This window comes from Fistularia commersonii, chromosome 11 (genome assembly GCF_037954325.1).
Source record: "Fistularia commersonii isolate RoL2024-O1a breed Wild chromosome 11, RoL_Fcom_v1.0, whole genome shotgun sequence".
Taxonomy (NCBI): domain Eukaryota; kingdom Metazoa; phylum Chordata; class Actinopteri; order Syngnathiformes; family Fistulariidae; genus Fistularia; species Fistularia commersonii.
This window is the reverse complement of record NC_141294.1, coordinates 12581427-12604965: the sequence shown is the minus strand read 5'-3', so window position 1 is coordinate 12604965 and position 23539 is coordinate 12581427. Positions and strand designations below refer to the sequence as shown.

Genomic DNA, 23539 nt, shown 5'->3' with positions numbered 1-23539 from the left:
TGCATATGAGTTGACCAGTCTCTCCAGCGTTTCTACCTTTGAGAGTGGAACTTCATAGAGGGTTAGTGGCCACAGGAGGCGTGAGAGTTGGCCATACTGCAAGCACCAGAGCTTTAGCTTGCCCGCAAGTAGGGTTCTGTCAATGTTCTCCAGGCCGCTGGCAACCTCCTTCCTGAGCTGCTCTATTTGCTCTTTGTCCTTGAGGGAGGCATCATACCAGCAACCTAGGCTCCTCACAGGCTTCTCCGAAACCATTGGAATGGGTTCCTCGCCAATGTAGAAGCGGTGGTCTAACAGTTTCCCCTTCACAATGAAAATGCTTCTGGACTTGCTCGGCTTGATCTTCATGTGAGCCAGCTTGATGTTATCTTGGAGCTTGCCTATTAGCTGTACTGTGCAAGCCTTGGTTGTGGTGAGTGTTGTGAGGTCATCCATGTAGGCTCTGACTGGTGGCAGCCTCAGTCCGGGTCTTATTCGCTGTCCGCCAACCACCCATCGCGAAGCCCGTATGATGACCTTCATGGCCAAGGTGAAGGCCAAGGGGGAGATGGTGCAGCCAGCCATGATCCCCACCTCTAGCTGTTGCCATGCTGTGGTGTACTCTACAGTTGTCACACAGAGCTGAATGTCTTGGAAGTAGGCCTTGATAAGGGTTGTGAGAGCTGGTGGGACGCTGAAGTAGTTGAAGGCTGTCCACAGGAGGATGTGAGGGACTGAGCCAAAGGCGTTCGCAAGATCCAGGAACACCACATGAAGATCTGTTCCTTCTTTCTTGGCAGCCTGGATCTGATGCCAGATGACGCTAGCATGCTCCACACACCCGGAGAAGCCGGAGATACCTGCTTTCTGGATTGATCAATCCTTTCTGTCAATCAGGTTGTTTTCCTGTAGGAATCCTGCCAGTCTGTGAGCGACCACTCCGAAGAAGATTTTCCCCTCCACATTTAGAAGGCTGATCTGGCAAAACTGGCTGATTTCCGATGAATCCTTCTCCTTGGGGATAAGGATCCCTCCAGCCCTCCGCCAGGACGTCGATATTTCCTTCTTTTGCCACACCACTCATCAGCCTCCAGAGAAATCGCAGGACATCTTGTGCATTTTTATAGAGCCTGTATGGTATTCTGTTGGGGCCTGGGGCCAACGCAGCTCTTGCTCTACGCACAATTTTGTCGACCTCACTCCATCTGGGTGGGCTAATGCCTATCTCGTACTGTGGAGGGTTGACTGATGGCATGTCAGTTGGGAGGGGAACCTCTTCATGGTGATGGTCATCTGTGCAGGTCTTTTCCAGATGTTTTTCCAGGTCAACCTTTGACACTGAGAGACTTCCACTCTTCTCCTTTGTGAAGAGAGTCTTCACAAAGTGGAAGGGGTCTTTGTAGAAGCGTGATCTTGTTTGCTCCTCCCTTCTGCGCTTCTTGCGGAGGTTTTCAGCTCTCCTCAGTGTTGGACGCCTACTCTGAATTTCTTCCTGCAACAAGTTTATTCCCTCCTTCTCCTCCTCTGTGGCTTTCCGCCATTGTTTCTTCAGCTGCCTTCTCTCCTTGACTAGGCGGTCTGTTTCTGTCTGCCTTCTGGACTTGGTAGGAACTGCTCTGTTTGATTGCTTGCTTTCGACCACACCGAACCGTTCTGCTCCAAAGGCATAGATCAGCCCGCCCATTCTCTCCAACTTCTTCATGGTGGTACTTTTGATCCTTTCTAGGATGTTGCGGAGATCAGTGTTGATCTCCTTCCACAGCAACTTGTCGCAGGACTTTGGCCACGTGATTAATGGCCTTCGCCCCAGGAGTTTCTTCTCTGCTGATGGACGTGCTGTGTTGGATTCCGGTTCCTCTCTTGTGCCTAGCTCTTCCTCCTCTGGGACAGAGGCATTGATATCCTGCAGACTGTGGTGTGTGTCCTGCTGCTGGACTTCAGTCGACTGACTCGGCCTGCTTCTCAAAAAGTTGCTGTCGATGCGACATCCCTGTTGACCCTTCTTTAGGCACCCTTTCTTGCCCTGGTGTATCTTCAGGCCAAGGGTGGAAGTAACCTTTGTCCAGCCACATACGCAGTTCTGGAGCCTGTGTCCTGCTGTAGCTGGTGGAGCCCTTGGTATGCTGATCATCAAACTCGTAGTCTGTTCCGTTCCTGTGTTCATTACCATGTTATCTGCCGATGAGCCATCTTCTGACCCCACTCTGGCAGGCTCAGGGGGTATTTTCTTCATAGCACTTTTCATAGCAAATTTTGGGTGGGACCCATCCACCAGTTGTGCTGGGTCCCGCAAACCACGGGTGGCTAACCCATGATGGCCCCGTCGGGCCAAGTCAATCTGACATTCTTTTCACCTCCAGAACATTCCTAACAAACTCCTCCTTCGAGATACAGTGCCTATCATAAGTATTCACCCCCTTGTATGTTTTACCCTTTTAATGCTTTCATTAATCAATCATGGTCAATAAAAGTTGGGCTTTTTTAACACAAAAATTTATTGGAAAAACATCCAAGGGGGTGAATACTTATGATTGGCACTGTAACTTACTCCATTTCTCTTCCTGTCAGTACCATGATAGTACAACTCGCTTCTAGCCTTACTACCTTTCCACCTGTGTGGTCTCCTGGACACACAGTATATCCACCTTCCTTCTCTGCATCATGTGGACCAACTCTACCTTTGCCTGCCATAGTTCGATATTCAAAGTGCCTACTCTGTCCCAGACTCTAGCCTTTTCCACTTCACTCTGCTTCCGAACACATCTTCTTCCTCTCCTTCAAACAGGACAATGTCTACCATTGTCTTCTTTTAACAACTTCCTGGGAAGTACGGAGACCCGTTCCTGGAGTATTAGGCTTGGAATGTTGTACCATTCTTGTCTGATGCAAGATTCTAGAAGCTCAACAGTCCTGCTTGATTTCTGTTTCAGTATGCACCAAATGTTTTCTTATTGGTGAAAATTTGGACTGCAGGCAGGCCAGTTTAGCACCCAGACTGTTCTGCAAAGCCATGTGTTGTGATGATGAAATATTCATTATATATTGACCTTTGGCCTTGTTATGTATGCACAGAGATTCCTCCTGATTCTGAGTCTTTTGATAATCCTGCACACTGTAAATGGTGTAATCGTCAAAGTCTTATCAATCTTATGTTGAGGAACCTTTTACTGACATTTTTTACAAGCTTTAGACCCTTTTTTTTCATTTACATTTTCACAGGGCTCCAGTTTTTTGGGGAAATAGGGTTGTATTTTCATATGACGGAAACATGTTTAAGTTAAGTAGAATGCTGTATAAGGTGTAGAGATCCAAAATATGTTGTCACCCTCAAAAGAAACTGCGTGTTTGTGTGTTATCTGCTCATAGCGAGGCATATGCCATTGGCAAGAGGGAAAGGCCGCAGTTTCTTGCACAACAGGCCAAATCAGGTGGTGAGGATGATGTCATGCCTGATGAACTCCTCTGTCTACTCTGTCGTAATCTGCTGAGTGATGCTGTGGTCATACCCTGCTGTGGAAATAGCTACTGTGATGAATGTGAGTATTTGCCGCACAAACGCATACCAAATACAGTTAACAATTAAGATGCACTGCACAGATAGAATAAACAAATTCAGTTTCAAATATCAATCCAGCAAGATACATTCCTTTAGGGCAGTGGTACCCAGCCCGGTACTGGTCCATAGATCAATTGGTACAGGGCCACACAGTTATTTCCGTTGGATTTATTATTGGAGTCTGAACAATCTTTTTTTTGAGAAATGACCGGAATCTCTTTGTTACATCTCGGTCACTTGAGCAACAAAAATGTGACCCACAAGCTAGAAAAATGAATAAAAAACAGACGTCAGAGAGAAAGTTTCTTTTTGTTGAGGAAAAGATGGATCCACACAGTTATTATAGTCGAAATATAAACAATCTACGTGTACCATGCCCCCTCTCCACAGACGCCCCCCGGTCTGTGGTAAAATTGTCAAGCGTTGACCGGTCCAGGGTGCTAAAAAGTTTGGAGAACCTTAGGGGAATTATTGTGTTTTGGAGATCAAAGGGAGCTATTGATTGATCACTTTGAGGTTATGTGGTGTTGTTAAATTGTAGTAGCCAATATTTCTGATTTTTCCAATTCATTTATTTGAGAGATTAAATTAAACGTCAAAATGTGCCTCAAATTTAATGTTTGTTGTGTTATGCTCTATCATTCCAGTCTCTTGACTTGCACCCTTTCACAACTGTGATTCGATGCTTCCTACTTGTTTGTCAACCATATTTCTTTTTTGCTCAGGTATACGTACAAACCTGTTGGACTCAGAGGAACACACGTGCCCTACCTGTGGCCAGCTTAATGTCTCACCAGACACTTTAATCGCCAATAAGTTTCTCAGACAGGTGAAGGAATTGGAAAACTAGATGGATTCAATAATTGATCTTAATCAGTTTTACAAATTGTATTTTAGTGTAGCTTCTAATGGACATATGATTTTGTTTTCTATCTGTTCATCTATATTTCAAAGGCTGTTAACAACTTTAAAAAAGAGATAGGCTTCACCAAAACCTTAAGGTCTGCCACGTCCCAGTTCAAAGACCCAACTCTAATACCAAGTCCTGCACCAACCCTTCCTCTGACCATGTCAAAGACCTGCCATTCAACTTCCAGCCAACAGGTGAATTCATTTCTAATGTGCCATATCTAGAAGAAAAAACTGTAGTCTTGTATGTCTCTGATTGATAGCTCCCTGACAGAGGTACCTTTCACAATTAAAAATGACATCTATTCATGTCACATTTGTTCAAGTGGTGAAAGGTTAGGACCACACAAAGTCTTTTTGCTTTTTTCAAACTTGAAAATATGAGATGTTTTTTGCTTTGAACGTTTTTTTCCTGGTAGATCTTATGTAGCATGAATCTGCTATAAAAACATGTTGCCTCTGCTCTATCGGTGCCCCCCTCTCAGACAGAGCCAACCCCACGGTCAGTACTGTCTCCTGTATCAGGGACTCCTCAAGCAGTAACTGTTCTTGCTTCTTCAAACATGCTGAGCACATCCCTACAGATACCTGGCAGGTACGGACACAAAAATCAACTGTTTAAAACTGCTTCAGGGACTCCAAATAGTTCACTGTGTTTTTGTCATTACTTTAAGTTTGTGACTATAGGGGATAGCTAGAACACAAGTGGACCCATAATTTGAAAGCTTTATTTTAGTGAAGGAATTAAGTGAGGAGACAGACTGAAGCAACACCTGTATCACTTCAGTTAACACAATGATGGGCCTATTCAACTCATTGGCCATTCTACCTAATCTTGAACCACTAGATAATTGTACCTCCCTACTTGATGCTATTGTTCCCCTCCAATCTAGAGGGGCAACCCACTTGGTTGCAGGACAGAATCTTGGCTTCTGATATGGAAATCCTCCTATCCCAACCTCTTCATGCTCTGAATAAATAGCCCTGTTGCTTGCTATATACCAGCCCTATAGCAGACATTCGCATCTCCCCAATCTAGTTTTGTTTGACATTGTTCTCAGAACGCTTACACATTTAGAAGCTTGTTTAATACCTTCAGTGACTTTTACCATTAGATGAGTCTTCCAGCTCTCCCTCCTTCACAGAGGTCATATCAGTCAGGTTTAGGGGCTCCCCAAACAACCTTTTCTGTCACTTGACAGTTTTCAAAGTCAAAGGGTCACCACATCGAATAAACTTCCTCCATGTAACCCTACTCCCTGTTTCTCTCACACCAACTAATTTCATGTCCTCTTTAACTACATCCATAAATGTTCTCTTTAGTCTTCTTCCAGGCCCTCCTCCCTGACAATTATCTTCAGATATCCCTCCTCGTGAGTGAGTGAGTGAGTGAGTGAGTGAGTGAGTAAGTGAGTGAGTGAGTGAGTCCCAAAGAGAACATCTTCATCTCTGCTCAATGCCACTGTCTAAACCATACAGCAATGCTGGTCTCACCACCGTCTTGTATTCCTTCCCTTTCATTCTGGTGGATTCTCACAGTTACCCCAGACACTTTTCTTCACCTTTTGCAACCTTCTTGAACATTTTTCTTCCCCTCTTCCATGCTCTTCACCACACTGTTGAGTGCAGTTTCCCTTCTTTAAGGAAATATTGCATCTGTGGTATTCTTGGTAGACATGAAACCATACTACCGCTCACAGATGCTGACTTCTCCATCTAGTTTCAACTACTCTTTCCCATAACTGTATTGATGGCTCATAAACTTTATTCCTCTATGGTTACTGCAATTCTGCACATTTCCCATATTCTTGAAATGGGCACCATCACATTTCTTCATTCCTCGGGCATCCTCTTACTCTTATCCTGTTGAATAATTTAACCAGAAACTACTGCTGCCTATTCTAGACACTTCCATACCTCCACAGGTATCATCAGAACCAACTGCCTTTCCACTCTTTACTAATCTCTGATACTTTATGGTCCACAATAGTCACCTCCTCTATGCTCTCTTTAATTTTCCTCATTCAACAACCCTTCAAAGTACTCTTCTAGCATCTGTCTATCCTTGATCATTCAAACCTGGTGCACATCCTTCTCTATCGCTTTGTTTTGCCAACCTGTAAAAATCATTCTCTCCCTCTTTACTTTCAAACTTAGCAATCAAGTCATCATTCACCCTTTATTTGGCCTTTGCTTCTTCTACCTTTTCTACCTGCTGCATCTCCCTGTACTCCTGTCTGCTCTCTTCAGTTTACCCTCAATGTCCCACTTTTTCTATGCTGGTCTCCTTCCTGCACTTCCTCATTCCACCAATCGTTCTTCTCTGATTTCCTTCAAGCCAAAGGAAGTACTCACTGACCTATCTCCCTGATGAAATTAGCTGCAGTTGTCCAGTCTTCTAGACTGGACAAGACTAGACTCTCACAACCAGTTTGCTTTGTCAGTTAAGCATGCTCAGATTTCACTATCTGTTACCTGAAACTTGTCACATGTAGCCTTAATCCTTGCCCCAGCAGTGTGTGAACCCACAGTGTGACAGCATCATGCTGGTTGTTTAGGCCACCAACAGGCCTTTTGAGCCAAGAAGGTCCAGTCTGCAAGCTGCTTTCCAATGCCGGTTTCCAAAATAGTACTTGGGTCTCTGTAATCTGGACAAAATGTCTCGTTACCCTGTGGTCTCAGTTATGTTATGATAGTACTTCTGAATCATTCTGGACGATTACCAAGGACCCGACTATGATTTGACAGCACAGCTTTTATTATAATAGGGACACACAAATTCCTCAATCATGATATGTAATGTTTCAAGAGTGACAAAATATGAAGTACTTAAAGAAATAGTTTATTTCTTTATTAGTATCACATTTTCCAACCTGACAAACAATTGCATTGTATATCAGACTGCGTGGTTAAACAACGTGTTAATGTATATGCAACCTACAGAAGACAATGGGATACTTGTATTTTCAGGTTTAGATATTTTTCATGTAACCGATTGAGTGAAACCTCTAACACTGATACTGGCTCTAATGTGCCATCCTGGTATGTCTGCTTACCACTTAGTGAGGCGGAAGGAAAAACTTACGAAGTCTCAACTGCTGCTGCCCAGTCTCTGCTGCTTTCAAACAACAACCTTGCTATTTCATCAGAACCAATAACACTTGTGAGGGGGCACACACATCTACTGTCTTACAAACTAATTGTTCCCTGCAAATTTCCCCTGTATGATATGTTTCTTATGTTGTTCAGGCTAACTATGCTCCAGTGATGGACCAAACCAAATCAGTGAATGTGAAAGCACAGCACTTTTTCTCAGGTGAGAAATCAACATTCATATATTCAAATTCTTGTCAGTAATAAGATACCTATTTCTAAACAATGCTATGTTTGCCAATTAATGGGAAATGATTGTATGATATAGATGCACAATAATACTTTAGAATCATCTCAAAATGCTACATAATTTTTGAGCAGAAATAATTTGTAGAATATAATGTAGATGAGCTGCTTTTTGTTTTGCACAGTGACTTGACATTTTGAAAAGCATTATCATCTAGCTGTTAATGTCAAGATAGAGCCATGATGTCAGTCAACTTTAGGAGACACTTGATATTTGCATGCAAACACGGACAAAAAAATGTTTATCAGTATTGTTTAATGTCCAGTCACCGTATATTATGTGCCTCCAGCATGAATAATCAAACACAATTTTTGTCTCTGAAAGGTCAAGCTTGGGAATACCCTGGTGCTTCCTCAGGCCTGGGGAGGTCAGTGACTGAATCAAACAGCTCCCTGTCTTCAAACTCAACTATTCCTTCTCTTTTCCCTTCTCCCCATTACCAATCAATTATGTCAGCTCAGCAGCATCTCAGTAGTTACCCACCTGAATACCCACATTTTGCTACAATGTGGCCAGCCCCAACTGCCCAGACTGCCTCCATCCCTTCAGTCTCTTCATCAACAGTCCCTGCTCTAATTTCAAAAGAGTGGTTCAGCCATAACAGAAACAAAAGGGAAAGGTAAAATCATCTGCAAATATATAAGAAGTATGTGTCTCATAAATGGAATATTTAAGAGATTCAGTAAAACATGTTTTACCATGAATGAAAATAATTTATAGCATGTTATTTAATCTCAAGTTTAAAAAAACAATCTTGTGTTAGACTGTATATACTGTCAATTAAGTGGTCACAGATTTTTTATTTTGTGACTTATGATACTAAAGTGAAGTTAAGTGAAAACGTCACATTGAAAGTATCACAGTTTCCTGTCTTTCTCGCAAAGGTCACTTCACAAGGGGTCCACCTACCAACGCTCTTCTCACTCTGAGTCAAAGTCCTCAAAGTCTAAGTTATCGTGGTATTACTCTCTAAGCAGGTCTGAATCTCGGTCCAGGTCCAGGTCCAGGTCCCAAGATAGCTCAAGGTATTTGTGTTCCCTTGTAAGATAATGCTTTACTTTTTCCTACAACAGGGAAATTATTTACATGACAAAGAAATACATAGCACTATGTGAAGTAAATCATGAAAATCAAAGAATTCCCTCTATGAAGTTTTGAAAAGAATGAATACTGTTTTCCTAAATACCAAAATTAAAATCATATATGTTTGTTGGTGGGGTTTTTCAGGTCCCACTCACCTAAACCTCGTCCCAGAGTCCAAAATTCCCACTCGTATTCCCGCTCCTATAGCTATGGTTACAAGAGATCACACTCATCCACACGATCCTCCTCATCTTCACCTCGAACTGATTCACACTCTGGGTCAAAGCCATCTTCAGATAACAAGAAAAGCCGGCACTCCAGCAGCAATCACAACTCAAAATCATCTTCCAGCAGCTCAAACTCCAGGAGACAAGCAAAATACCTGTCAACATCAGGTTCCCCACTTAGAATGGGAAAGAATTGTGGACCAAACTTGACCAAAGAATCATACTCTCATCTTCCTAATCAAGCTATCAGCCAGGAGTCTGACACCAACCACTACCTGCAATGGAAAAGACAGTACAATGAGTGGTGTGAAAAATATTTCAGGAGCTTTGTCAGCCACTCTCAGCACCAATCTCCCCTTCCTCCCCTACCTCCTACTTCACAACCTTTATCGGAGCATGCAGAGGGAAGTTACTCATGTAGCTTAAACGCCTACAATCAACCACAAAGTAGATGCACCAAACCTGTGGACCACCACTACCATCCATCTCAGTCGTCCAGCGAGAGTCGCACTTCACCATCATGGTCTTCAAGTGATAGCCGCTCCCCTTCCTCTCAGAAATCTGACAGCCATTCTCCATGCTCGTCCATTGAAAGGTGCTTCACAGTGTCTAAAGATGGAGCTTGTAAGCAAACGAGCACAGAGCATATATCCCTCCCAATTACTCTACCAAAAATCAGTAATGAGGTTGAAAGAAACCCATATGGCATGACCAATTTGAAAGAGCAAAGCACCTTAACACATGAAAATGTGCAAGTAGAAAAGCATATTGAAGAAACAGTCAAAGAGTCATTCTTTACTAATGCAGCAGATGCAACAGAAAATAGAGAAAATAACATTCAGGGATACAATAACAGCTGCAAAAAATGGGCATCACCACTGCATGAAGCAGATACTAACTATGCAATTGAGTCTGTGTGGCCTGATCCAAAACCAAAGACAACTTTGAATGCAGATTTACTAAGACAAAGCAGAAAACAAAATAATCTGAAAATGGAATATGAATTGAGAAGAGGTCAGATTTTAGCATCAGAGAAAGATGAAATGAAACCTCATAAAGTGAAGCCTGTTAAAGAAGAACACAAGGCTCGGGAGAGACAAACGAACCCTGAAAACTGCAAAACTTCTGACTCTAGATCACAGAAAAGGAGAAAAGGAAGGGAAGAAGATATGATGAGAGAGCCAAGTCTTACCGCCCAGACTCAAAGTAGTAAGGGCTTGCTAACAAACCAATTCACAGAAGGACTTGAAATCCACAAGAGTGAATCCCAGCAGCAGCTTGAAAGAGAAAAGAAACAGGGCATAAATACATGGCCTGTGACACAGAAACACATCTGGGAAGCAGGGATAAAGGTGAAACCACAGAAGAAAATAAGTATCAACATCAGCCTAGGGGAGAAGAGGAGGGCAGAGAAAACTGTAAAACATGATTTCTCTTATTCAGAGTGGACTGAAGAAAAATCAGAGGAAGCCAATAACATGACCGGTATTGGTGAGAATGAATGGTTAAACAGAGGCAAGGCAAACATCCAAATATTTCAAAAACAGGAGTCAAACAGTAAACAAAGAAAATCAGATGCAAAAGGGAAATGGGAAAAAGCAACATTTAGAGATGAAAAGGAAATGGCCTGTGACAAAGACGGTGGCAGCAGCAACGCAAAGAACGAGAGCAGAGACCAAGAAGATGTAAACATAATGCAGTTTTACCCTCGAGGATCACAGGACAGACGTGGGATCAAAGCAAGCACAACAGATGTTGATAGAAAGAGTGTGATGAAAAAAGAAGAGAAAAATGACAGCTGTAAAAAAGACAGGTTGTTTGCAGAGATGTTGAAGGTGAAAGCAGGGGACGGCTGTATGGAAACCATTGGAAATACATCTGGCCAGCTGAAAATAATGGAGAAGGTGAAGATAGGGGTGAGAGAAGATGACTCAATGTTTTTGAAATCACAGAGCATCCATGAAAGGCCAAATACCTTGGTTAACCCTTACAGGTCAGGAAAAAGTGTTCTCATTCTCCATGTTTTTAGTATGTTGTTGCAGCTGGTCTTCGTCATCTTTATTTCTGTGTGTCTTGAATTCAACAGTCCTCCTACAGCCTGCAGGGGAAGTGAATATTTGCAGAAGAAAACTCCGGAAGAACATGCCACACTGGGAGATGACAATATTCTACCTTGACAGGTGTGTCCTCAACTTGGCCTTGAGCTCTAGAGTATGCATAATTTTAGAGGAAACAATGTGTTTTTCATAGTACTTGTGTTGTATTTTCTGTAAAATACTCAAGTCTATTATCCTATTGCTGTGCCATGTTTTTATGTATGGTTACATAGTCACCGCAGCTTTCTCTCTTAGGTTCATCATTCTGAATGAAAATGAAGAGTCTGAGGAAGATAACGACCGTTGAAAAGCTCTAGTTTCAGCAACTTCCAAAGGTTCTACTTAGGGTTACTGCAGCAAATTGTAAGGTAAAACGTATCTTTAGAAAAGTAGAAGGGACAGGGAAAGGCTGAAGTCTTTTCAAATGGCAAAGACTGATGGGAAAGGGGCAGACTGATAGTATGTAATGGATCATGGAGGAGACAAAGAATGGCAGAGACACTTGGGGTGAAAGAGAGAGGGCATAAACCATGCAAGAGAAAAAGTGGGAGACAAAATGAGAACATTAGAACAGCCTCTTCCTTTGCTGAAGTGCCCAATCAAAATACACAGAATGTATTATTGGCTGCAAAATGTAAATTCAAAGAGGGACCGCATCTTCAATGCTACCATGATTTACCACCAAGATCCATCAAAGAAGCGAAGCAACAAATACGAAGCTGCAGTTAGTTTTCACCTGTCTCTACCTTCTTATTACAGGAGAAAATGACAAATTGAAGGTATTGGTTAAAGCAATGCCAAGCAAATGGTAGCGTTGAGCATAAGAAACAAGAGAGCTACAGGAAGGAGAAACCTGTACCAGTGTCTGTTTGTATTTTAGTGCAGGCTATAGCAACAATGAAAAAATTAAACAGAAAAGTGCAAGGAGAAGAAACAACCTGACATTGAACTTACTGAAGCTGAGCACAAAAAAACTATCAAGAGAAATGGTGGAGAGTGAGTAGATCGATAAGTTGGACAGAGGGTGAAGTCTGACACCCATCTCAAACATTTAATGCAAAATACCTACTTAAAATAAAAAATTCCCAGGACAAAACATGCCTGTATCACATTTCCTCTTACATGATTCTTTTCCCAATTTTGATAATATAAAATGTGAAGAATAGCACTTAATTTCATTATTAATGAAAAGCTAGATTTTCCACTTTTCTGCATTTGAAATTCAGAATCTTATAGTTTGCTCTGGGCTTTTGCAGGCTGTTTGCAAGAAAATATGCTATATTTGAAGAGGTCAGTTAGTTTGCATTAATTTGGCTCACAAAGCAAATGATTATGGGTTAAACAAAATGCTCTTTTGTTGTTTTTTTTTTAAATGTTCATGAACTGCTGGATTAATTTAAGCATTGCAAGATAAATCATTCTTTTGAAGGAAATAAAATGAAAATTCCATTAAATGTCTGTTTTATTTAAAACGTATTGCAATGTCAATGTATTGATGTGTTTGTACACACGCACACAGTGGGGCAAAAAAGTATTTAGTCAGCCACCAATTGTTCAAGTTCTCCCATTTACAAAGATGAGAGGCTTGTAATTTTCATCATAGGTACACTCCAACTATGAGACAGAATGAGGCGAAAGAATCCAGGAAATCACATTGTGGGATTTTTAAATGGTTAATTCCTCAGTAAAATAAGTATTTGGTCACCTACAAGCAAGCAAAATGTTTGGCTCTACCAGACCTGTAACTTCTTTTGTAAGAGGCACCTTAGTCCTCAACACATTACTTGTATTAATGGCACCTGTTTGAACTGGCTTTCAGTATAAAAGACACCTGTCCACAACCTGCAACAGTCACACTCCAAACTCCACCATGGCCAACACCAAAGAATTGTCAAAGGACACCAGAAACAAAATTGTAGACCTTCCCCAAGATGGGATAACTGAATCTCCAATAGGTAAGCAGCTTGGTGTGAAGAATTGAACTGTGGGAGCAATTAGAAAATGGAAGACATACCAGAACACTGGAAATTTGTCTCATTCTGGGACTCCATGCAAGATCTCACCCCTTGGGGTCAAAATTATCACAAGCGCGGTGAGCAAAAATCCCAGAGAGCTGGGACCCAAGTAACAAAGGCTGCCATCAGTAACACACTACGCCGCCAGGGACTCAAATCCTGCTGTGCCAGACTTGCTCCCCCTGGTTAAGCCAGCACATGTCCAGGCCCGTCTGAAGTTTGTTAGAAAGCATTTGGATGATCCAGAAGAGGAATGGGAGAATGTCCTATGGTCAGATGAAACCAAAATAGAATTTTTTTGGAATAATTCAACTTGTGTTTAGAGGAGAAAATGTTAAGTTGCATCCAAATAATATCATACCTACTGTGAAGCATGGGGGGGGGAAACATCATGCTTTGGGTCTACTTTTCTGCAAAGGGACCAGGACGACTGATCCGTGTAAAGGAAAGATTGGGTGGGGCCATGTATCATGATATTTTGAGTGAAAACCTCCCTCCATCAGCAGGGGGACAGAAGATGAAACGTGGTTGGGTCTTTCAGCATGACAATGATCCCAAACACACCACCTGGGCAACGAAGGAGCAACTTCGTCAGAAGCATTTCAAGGTCCAGAAGTGGCCTAGCCAGTCTCTCGATCTCAACCCAAACCGCTTTAACAACGGAGGCAGGGGAACATAGCCTACACAGACTCAATGTCCCCTGCCCCCCACAGGGCATGGTAAAAGTGCTGCTTGATGCCTGCCAGGCATCCACCAGCAGCGCTCCACCAGCAGAACAAGGAGTATTCTCCATCAGTTCCTCTAAAGCAGTGGTTCTTAACCTGGGTTCGATCGAACGCCAGGGGTTCGGTGGGTCAGTCTCAGGGGTTCGGCAAAGGTCAAGACACACATTGGTGATGACATCACTGGCTGCAGGTGATCACGCTACATAGCTTGGCCTATCCGTGCTGCAGGGATTTTGGCGCGCTCAGTTGTAGTAACTTGTGACTGTCGTGATGGTACGTCATGTGATTTCTTTCTTAATATTTTAATCCCTTCACACTAATTATGTCGGGCAAAAAAAGAAAGCGGTCGGCAGAATACGTACAATACGGATTCACATGTATGACAGAACGTGATTGGAATCGATGTCCTAACTGCATGATTTGCAAAGACAAGATGAGCAATTCTAGTCCAGCACCGGCAAAACTAAGGGAAGGCTTCCTTCAGCTGCATGGAGATGGGAACTACAAGAACATAGCGCTTGCTGAATTCAAGGTGAAGGGAGCCAGATTCGATGAAAAGGCTACTCTGCATGTTCTTTGTACCCATCAACGAAACGATCCTCGATCCAATAAAGAAGGGTTCGGTGAATGCGCATGTAAAACAGGTGGGGTTCAGTACCTCCAACAAGGTTAAGAACCACTGCTCTAAAGACTTCATAAAGCTTATAAGTGGTGAGTCCACTGGAAGGCAGACATATGTGTCATGGTTTGGCTTTTAGCAGTTGCTGCCATATCACTTGCCTTGGTCAGTCGCCTCTGTCATTTGCTTCCTCCATTAGTGCCCTCCACTTACTTGCTCACAGTGCACTCACTATTGCTATTCTGTTTCCCATGTTGTATCATTGTTCACTATCATTGTTCTCGTGTTTCGGTCCTCATGGAGTCCCGTGGCATCGCCTACTATTTGTCCTCGTGGACTCATATGCAATGACTTACTCTTGGTTCTTACAGACTCCCGTGTCCCTGCTCATCCTCAATCCCTGCTCATCCTCAATCCTCACGGTCTCTCGTAGCCCTGCTCACCCTTGTCTCTCACGAACTCCCTTGCCCCTGCTCATCCCTTGTCCTTTTCCTGGCAGTTTAAACCACTGCATCTTGCCTGGCTGCAACTCCTGCAACAGGACCCCCCCCCCCCCCCGATTTTGTCCCAAGATTTATTTCCAGTAAGGGTTGGACTCCACCAGCGCTGCCCTTTGTCACCAATTCTGTTCAAAACTTTTATGAACAGAATTTCTAGGTGGAGCAAGCATATTGAGGGATCTGGTTTTGGCAGCCTTTTGCAGATGGTGTGGTTCTGTTGGCTTCATTGGACCACGCTCTACATCTCTCGCTGGAGTTGTTCGCAGCCAAATGTTAAGCAGCCGGCCTGACGATCATCACCATCATAAATGAAAGAGCCAGTTTCAATATATTAAAACAGAGGTACATAATTAGGAATTGAGGAACATGTGACCACTCAAACTTTGTAATTAAATACAACTGAAGCATCTTTTTGCAGGTCTTCATATGCATAGGGACCATTTGCCATTTTTGTTGAGCTGTAAAGATGTGTTTGTTGGAAAAGTTGCAATTTATTTTTTTTTTAAATAAAGCAAAAATTAAAGTGTGTCTGGGCATTTATGAATGGCGATCAGAAATGGCAGGTTTGCTTTAATTTGAAAAATGGAAACATATTTTTTATAGTCAAACTCATATTAAAGCTTGGAAATTTCTCGAAACTCACATTTTTTATAACATGAGGCGATAAAGAAGTGAAGACCAATGCCAGAGTTAAAAGGTTTGCTTCAAACGACAAGACAAATGATGAACTCATTGTGCACCCGTTGTAATTGCTGTTGCACAGATCTGTGTATATGCATGTCCATTATTGATTCGATATTGTTGATGTCCTGCAATTTCAAAGTTATACAAAATAAATTGTATTGTAAAGTTAATTTTGTTTGTATTTCCCTGCTGGAATCCATATTAATTGTTCCTCATGCAGGTGGTTGCGTGTAAAAAGAATATGCAGTAAGTAAAATACAGTCTGCCTTTTTTTGGACCTTATGTTTTTTGACTTCCTCAGAGGGCAAAAAATACATCTGTGTTTATTTTTCAAGATTTCAAGGCTCTGTTCATGAAAAATAGCCAACAATTGTTTCCTAACCGTCCAGTCACGAGTCCCTGCTTCCTAGTGTTCAGCACTAGACAATGGTCAGTGCACACCCTGTCCTTGTCCCATGTCATTCTGTCTCCTGACTCGATATACAAGAAAAACCTGACTGCTAAAACCCATCCCTTGCCTGACTATCTACCTTACACCTTTGATAATTGACCTGGCTCCTGGCTCCCTGTATTATGTTTCCAACACTCCATGGGATACAAGCCTTGGATGTCCTCCCAAGAATCCTCTGGCCTCTGCTCATCTACGAGGTTCCCATGACTGTGGTCAAAGAATGAGCAGCTATCTTTGCAGATGGCTAGGTTTGCCATGCGTCTTCAGCAACATCAGATGGGGACACCAACAAGCTCAGGCTCCCTTTCAGCTCGGTCAGAGAAGAATTCATCATGACACAGGCACAGGAACACCTGCAGTATTCAGGATCCTGAGACGGCAAACTGTCCAGGGCTGGAATTGGGTGCAGTTCAGCAAGTGGAAACTCGGCTGAGGCTGAGGCAAAAGGCCATCCTCGGCACAGGGCAGAGCTGGTCTTTGGAGCCTAACAGCAACATGGTGCGAGTCTGCCAGTGGGAGGGAGAGGCAGAGACTGGTGCAGGAGGGGGAGCGAGTTTCATTCACTGGCACTGGAACACATCATAAGCAGATGCCCCAAGGCGCTAAGTGAGGGCCGTTACCAATGGAGACACAACCAAGTCCTTAAGTCAATCGCCAAGGCAATCGGTGGGGGGATAAAGGACAGTTGATACACCCAAGCTACAGCCAATGCCATACAGTTTGTCAACGAAGGACAGACGCCAGAGAGAACATCAAAGAGCTGCGTGCTCTTCACAGCGTGAGACGGGATGATAACAGTTTACCCGGAGGGGCAACTGAAAATCCCAGCACACATCACCCAGCCCAAGTTGAAATCAGACATTATCATGGTCTCGGAGCTGACAAAGCAACTTGTCTTGCTGGAGTTACAGTTCTCTTGGAGGATAGGATGGAGGAGGTGCAAGAGAGAATGAGTGAGACCAAGTGCTGGTGGAGGACCAGATGCATGCAAGTGGAGGTTGACAGTCAGGGATTTTCCAGACACTCCCTGGGCAAGACCTATGGCACACTGGGCATAACAGGTGGGAAGCGACACAGAGCCATGAATAACAACGCAGAGACCGCGGAGACGCATCCAGATGGTTTTGGCTGAAGATGGGAGAGCCATGAGGGCAGTAGCATACCTCTTGGATACAGGCTGGGGTCTGATGAGCCCCGGTCAGGTCACCTGGATTAGGGTGTCTGTTGAGACCCGAAACACCCAGTGATTCCAGGAAACAACGCTGATGATATATCCACAAATGTGCATCAGAGAATGTTTGAAAACTGTCCAGTCATTATTTGTCAAACAGACAGATGTCACGGAGTTGCAAAATCTGTGTGGTTCTTGGTGTTTTTTTTTTTTACTGTATTTGTTAGTGTATACAGCTACACTCTAATAAACAACAATTTTTGATTATGAAAATGCTTTAGTTTTGTGTCCTCAATATATCAAGGTCATTTCACATTGCCTTAGTTGTCAATTCCTTTTGATTTCACAGAATTGAGAATTGATTGTGTCTCACTGTCCAGTACATGAGACACTAACAGTTTCTGATTATCTTGGTGGACAAATGTTGCTCCTTTTGGTCTTGGCCAGAAAGTTTCAAAGAATTCAGAAAAAATTACCACAATGTAATAATCATTGCTGAAAAGACTATTGAGCCTCTACATGAAATTGAAAAAGCTTTTGTAAAAGTAATAAATGAATGTTGAGAATTTGTGATTCAATTTTACAGAAACATCAGAACCAGTCTCATTGTAGATAGTCAAACATGTGTACCAAAACAAGTGCATTTCCAAATGGAAGAGAAATATGTTGTCCATACTCCAGATACTCCATATTTGAAAAACCAAAAAGGAAATATTCCCATTCCAGACCAAATCAATTTGATAAAAATAGTATACAATAGTTTACTAATTATACACAATAGATAGTCTGGAAATGTCATTCTCAGCCTTTATGTAACCTAGGTGCGATCACATGACTTGTCTTGAGAGTAGTGTGAATAGCTCTGTGATAATGTAAGTGTATTTCATGTTCAGATATAATTCTGTGCTTTAATGTATATATTTAAAGTACTACAGGAAAAGTGTCTTTTGTATGATCCTCTTTCAAGGGTCACCACAGCGAATCATTTACCTCCATCCTACCCCTTTTCCTGCATGCTGTTCAGTTATACCAACTAACCTCATGTCCTCTTTCAAACCATCCATAAATCTTTTCTCTGTGGTCTATGGTGTAGGCCTCCTGTCTGGCAGTTCCTCTTCACCATCCTTCTACTGTAACCATGTAAATTATGTGTTATTTGATTGTAGGTTGTATGTTGGTGCTCTTTCAATTTGGTTTGTCGTTGTTGGGAGTTGCTTAAGAGGTGCATTGGGGGAGAAAGATGCTGTGTGATTGGTTCTACCTGCCCTTGTTTTGTGGGGACTGGTTTTAAGGACTCATGGGTGAGAGGGGAGGTCGGTTCCGGTTGGTCGCGTGCAACGGGTTGAACGTGACTGTTGCGCAAGTGAGTACGAAATAAAGTCTCTCCTGTCCTGCCGTAATGGTTTCCTTTTCACTGGAAGATTCTTTGGTTCATTACACTGTAACCCGAAACACCCACGGTCCTGGCATGCTACCTCTTAAGAATTAGGGTTACACCACCAATATACTTACAATCTCTCCTTTGTACATAGTGTGTGGAATCACCATGTGCTGTCTCTCTGATAGACTCATTTCTTATTGTATCCATCTTGCTCTGCCTTCTGTCTTTTCCTCAATGCCGTTGTCTCTAAACACATATACAATGCCTGGCCTCACCAGTGTCTTGCACACATTTCCTTTCCTCTGGCTGACACTCTTTTATTGCACATTACCCCTGGGACTTTTCTCCGACTGTTCCAACAAGCTTTTCCACACTCCCCATTGCTCTGTACTGTTGACCCAAAGTACTTAAAGTTGTCCACATTCTTTTTCTCTACTCCCTGTGACCTCACCGTTCCACTTCGATCCCTCTAATTAACACACATAAATTCTTTCTTGTTGCAGTTAACATTCATATCCTTCCCTCTATGTCCTTAATCCCCCAAACCTGCTGCATGTGACCTTCCCATCTCTGTTGTGGCAACCTGTATAACTTTCCCTGCAAAGAAGAACTGGGGACACTAAGGGGACTGAAGAGAACAGATATGAGTACAGGGAGTTACAACATAAGGTAAAGATAGAGGTAGCAAAGGCAAAACAAAGCGTGTACAATGACGTGTATGCTTGGTTGGATAGTAAGGAGTGAGAGAATGGTCTATACAGGTTGGCGAAACAGAGGCCCGGGTGAATAAGGATAGAGAGGGAAATGTATTGACAGATGCTAGACGAGTGATGGGAAGATGGAAAGAGTAATTTGAAGAGGTGATGAATGAGGAAAATGAAAGAGAGGCAAGGGTAGAAGAGGTGACTATTGTAGACCACAAAGTTGCACAAAGTAGTAAAAGTGAAGTGAGGAAGGCACTGAAGAGGATGAACAGTGGAAAGGCAGTTGGTCCTGATAATATACCTGTGGAGGTGTGGATATGTCTAGGAGAGGCAACGGTAGAGCCTCTGACTAGATTATTCAGCAGGAGATGATGAGATGATGTGAGATGTGAGAAGATGCCTATGGAATGGAGAAGTAGTGTGATGGGGCAAGGGGGATGTGAAAAATTGCAGCAACAATAGAGGGATAAAGTTGATGAGCCGTACAATGAAGTTATGGGAAAAAGTAGTGGAAACTAGACTGAGAGCAGAAGTCAGCATTTGTGAACAGCTGTGTGGCTTCATGCCTAGAAAGAATACTAGATGAAGTATTTGCTTTGAAAATGCTAATAGAAAAGTACAGAGAAGGCAAGAGGGAGCTGCATTGCATTTTTGTAGACTTAGAAAAAGCATATGACCAGGGTGCCAAGAGAGGATCTCTGGTATTGTATGAGGAAGTCTGGAGTAGCTGAGAAGTATGTTACACTGGTGCAGGACATGTGTACTAGCTGTGAGACAGTGGTGAGGTGTGTTGTGGGGGTAGCTAAGAAGTTCAGGGTGGAGGTGGGGCTTCATTAGGGATCAGCTCTGAGCCCCTTCTTCTTTGCAGTGGTGATGGACAGGCTGACAGATGAGGTTAGACAGGAATCTCCATGCACCATGATGTTTGCAGATGAAATTGTAATCTGCAGTGAGAGCAGAGAACAGGTTGATCATGTACAGAGTTAGTAATGACACAGATAGTGAATATATTGGTAGACGGATGCTGAAATTGGAGCTGCCAGGCAGGAGGTCTCGAGAAAGACCAAAGAGAAGATTTATGGACGTAGTGAGAGAGGATATGAAGGTAGTTGGTGTGAGAGAGGAGGATACAGAGAATAGGGTTAGATGGAGAAAATTGATTGGCTGTGGCGAACCCTGAAGGGAAGAACTGAAAGTAAAAGAAGTTGGGAAATCAGACTGAATATATTATCTCATTGACAAATTGAGTATATGTTATGAGAGCAAAGAAATACATATGACCTCACATGAAATTTTGTTTTGTGCGTTCACATCACAGATAAGTCACACACGCACAACAAATAGACTGCACTCATTATGGCAGGTGAATGCAGGTCAGTGATGTTACTCAGGTGAAATACTGGTCCTAGCTTTGATCTTCCTTATTTGATTCATATGAGTAAAGATGATTTAATCTGTCATTTTTCTGTATTCTGTCAGAAGAAACAGCAGCAAAGCAACTTTTCAGGGGGATGAGCATGTGATCTACTGTCATCCTGTAAACACGTTTAACTTGTGAGAGATATACTTCAGAAAGAAACTTACATTGTCATTTATTAATTCCAGAATCTGCCTTTGGGTTTTGAATTACTGTTGATGGAAGGTAATCATACAGTTAAGACAAGATATGGTGGCATTCTGTTTATTCACTTCCCTTCCATTAGACATCAGGCTATGGAGCCTCCCTGGCAACATCCTTTACCCACATCTCAGACATCTTGCAACCACATGGTATAAGAAATACTGAAAGAGTAATATATAAACCAGGACTTAGAGACAATGCACAAGAATTACAATTTAGAGTGTGAGCACGGTATGCAGTCATGATACAAGTTACAGTATTCCTTCAGTAGCTATAGTCATATGTATTTTGAAATGTTGGGAATGGAAATTAGAGTTTCATCTCCAGTCAGCATGTGTTACAACACCAGGTAAGTATCAAATCATAACCAGTTTCGGGGGGGATAGCGAAATGTTGTATTAAGCAGCACATCTTTACCAAATGAAAAACAGCAATGCTACTATTAGAGTCATTCATTGAGGCTTTATGAAGCTCATGACACAAGAGTTCAATATTTCACGAACTGTTAGCAAAAAAACAGGTGAGGTATTTGTGTATGCAAAAATGGGATTGTTTCTATTATGGGAGTAGATATGCTCATACATTGACAAAGAGTCTTGCAGGAATCTTTGAATATTGTGATAAAGGATTAACCCACACTTTCTTGGAGGGTCCAAGGGTTATAGGTGTAAATGTATGGAAAAGCTTAGAATGTCTTAAATGAAAATTTTAATTAACATACTTTAACATACATTTCAGTATCACATAGTGATACAGTGCTAGAGTTTTTCCCTCAATGTATTTTATAGAAATACATATGTAAATAAACAAATGAACACGTCCATTTTTATCTTTACAGGTAATAAAGGAACCCATGTAATCAAATGTCGTCTCCTGCCAGCACGCCTGTATCATCAAGCTGACAGTCCCCTGACAGGACAAAGGTAATTGACTGATGAAGCTCATTAACATAAGACGCTACATTACTCCAACCTAACAGCTGAGGCAGACAATAGAGCTGGAAAGTAAAGGTGTTCCCAATAGAGGTGGATTGTGGGAGCTTTGTAGACAGCTATATATCTGAGTTCCTCTGGGAAATACGAGTCTGGGGGCAGGCCCATTTGAGAGAAATATGATAACTGACAAAAACTGCTAAGAGGATGGGTCACTGGCTACAGCTGAAAAGTAGAGATGTTGTTGACCTGCCAAAGAAAACATGTAACCTTGGCGTTGACACCGAGCCCTGATCAACCTGTGGTACACCAGCCACAGTGGAGGGTTCCTTGTGTGGGAACAGCCACCATACCCTGTGATGCTGAAGTGCACAACTGAAGATGTGTCCTTGTGGTGGCAGCATCTGCAGGGAGCCATCTTCATGCAATTCTAACAGCAATAGTTGCAGAGTAAAACATCAGGGATTACAACACTCCAATTCCAGCATCCTATCCCTCCACTGTACATGACTGAATCATCTCTGTCTGGCTTCTCTGACCTTCTCTCCAAAACATCAAACATGTGCCATTCCGCTGATAGAATCATTCTTGATCCTATCCATCCTGGTCACTCCCACTCCCCCAGTCTCTGTGAGAAAATAAGAAAAGTACAAGAACACTACGCTATGATGCATGTGTGGCTGGGAGGTCTTTAAGAGGTTAAAGAATAAGAGGTACTACATTTGGATACACTATCTGAGAGACAGCGATTTGAGGTACTGTCCCTGTGGTTGCAAATGTGTTGACAACCAAGCAAAAGAGTATCTTTGCCTTGATAAAACTGAGTATTCTTAGCATTTTTTCACATTAGAAAACAACCCTGAGGCTGTCCAAGAGGCGAGATGGAAGATAGGCCTAATAGGACAGATCACACTGTAACAATATCAATGGAACTGGATAAAGAGATCACCAGACCACCAGCAAAGAGGAGTCCCTCTGAAAGCAAGGTGTAGTCAGGAAGGCCAACAGCAACCTTGCACTGCTCCAGTCGGTAAGACAAGAGCGACCAAAAAACGTGTTGAAAACCACAGAGCCGATGGACCCAACGTTGTTGAAGGCATGAAGGGCACAGAGGAAGAAAGCCCCCTGGCAGAGGCACCAAGACTCAGTGCCCACCACCACTGTTCCCTCTAAGCCATGCGTTTGCGCAATTGCGCACTGCTCCAGTGTTCTCCGCGCAAAGCAAATCTATGCTGCGCAGAAAATAAAATCCAAGCTGAACTGTAAATGAAATAAATGTGTTTAATTCATATCAGCTTTGTTTTCATTCGACAGAAGTTGAACAGGCTATTAGCAGGCTGAAACACCAAGAGGTTGTCGCAATAGTCAAGGTAGTTGGAGCAGAAACAGGATAAGGAGAGGCGCCTCGCTTCTGGTCAAAGCTAACCACAAAGAGAAGAAGGAGATGGTGGTGATGGAGGTGGGGAGGATGGAAGAAGAATGTTTC

The 23539-nt window shown here is 42.6% G+C and overlaps 1 protein-coding gene across 1 annotated transcript in view; it reads left to right on the top strand.

Moving 5' to 3' along the window:
• The window catches only part of LOC147229517 (uncharacterized), a 37365-nt gene extending 24666 nt beyond the window's left edge, over positions 1-12699 (top strand). Inside the window, exons 9-19 of the mRNA XM_086155005.1 lie at positions 3346-3515; positions 4261-4364; positions 4490-4639; positions 4930-5039; positions 7508-7607; positions 7694-7760; positions 8169-8463; positions 8729-8869; positions 9072-11147; positions 11241-11334; positions 11506-12699. Of these exons, the coding sequence (XP_086011131.1) occupies positions 3346-3515; positions 4261-4364; positions 4490-4639; positions 4930-5039; positions 7508-7607; positions 7694-7760; positions 8169-8463; positions 8729-8869; positions 9072-11147; positions 11241-11331 (3304 nt within the window). The 3' untranslated portion in view covers positions 11332-11334; positions 11506-12699. The remainder of the gene's footprint in view (positions 1-3345; positions 3516-4260; positions 4365-4489; positions 4640-4929; positions 5040-7507; positions 7608-7693; positions 7761-8168; positions 8464-8728; positions 8870-9071; positions 11148-11240; positions 11335-11505) is intronic.
• The last annotated feature ends 10840 nt before the right edge of the window (positions 12700-23539 follow it).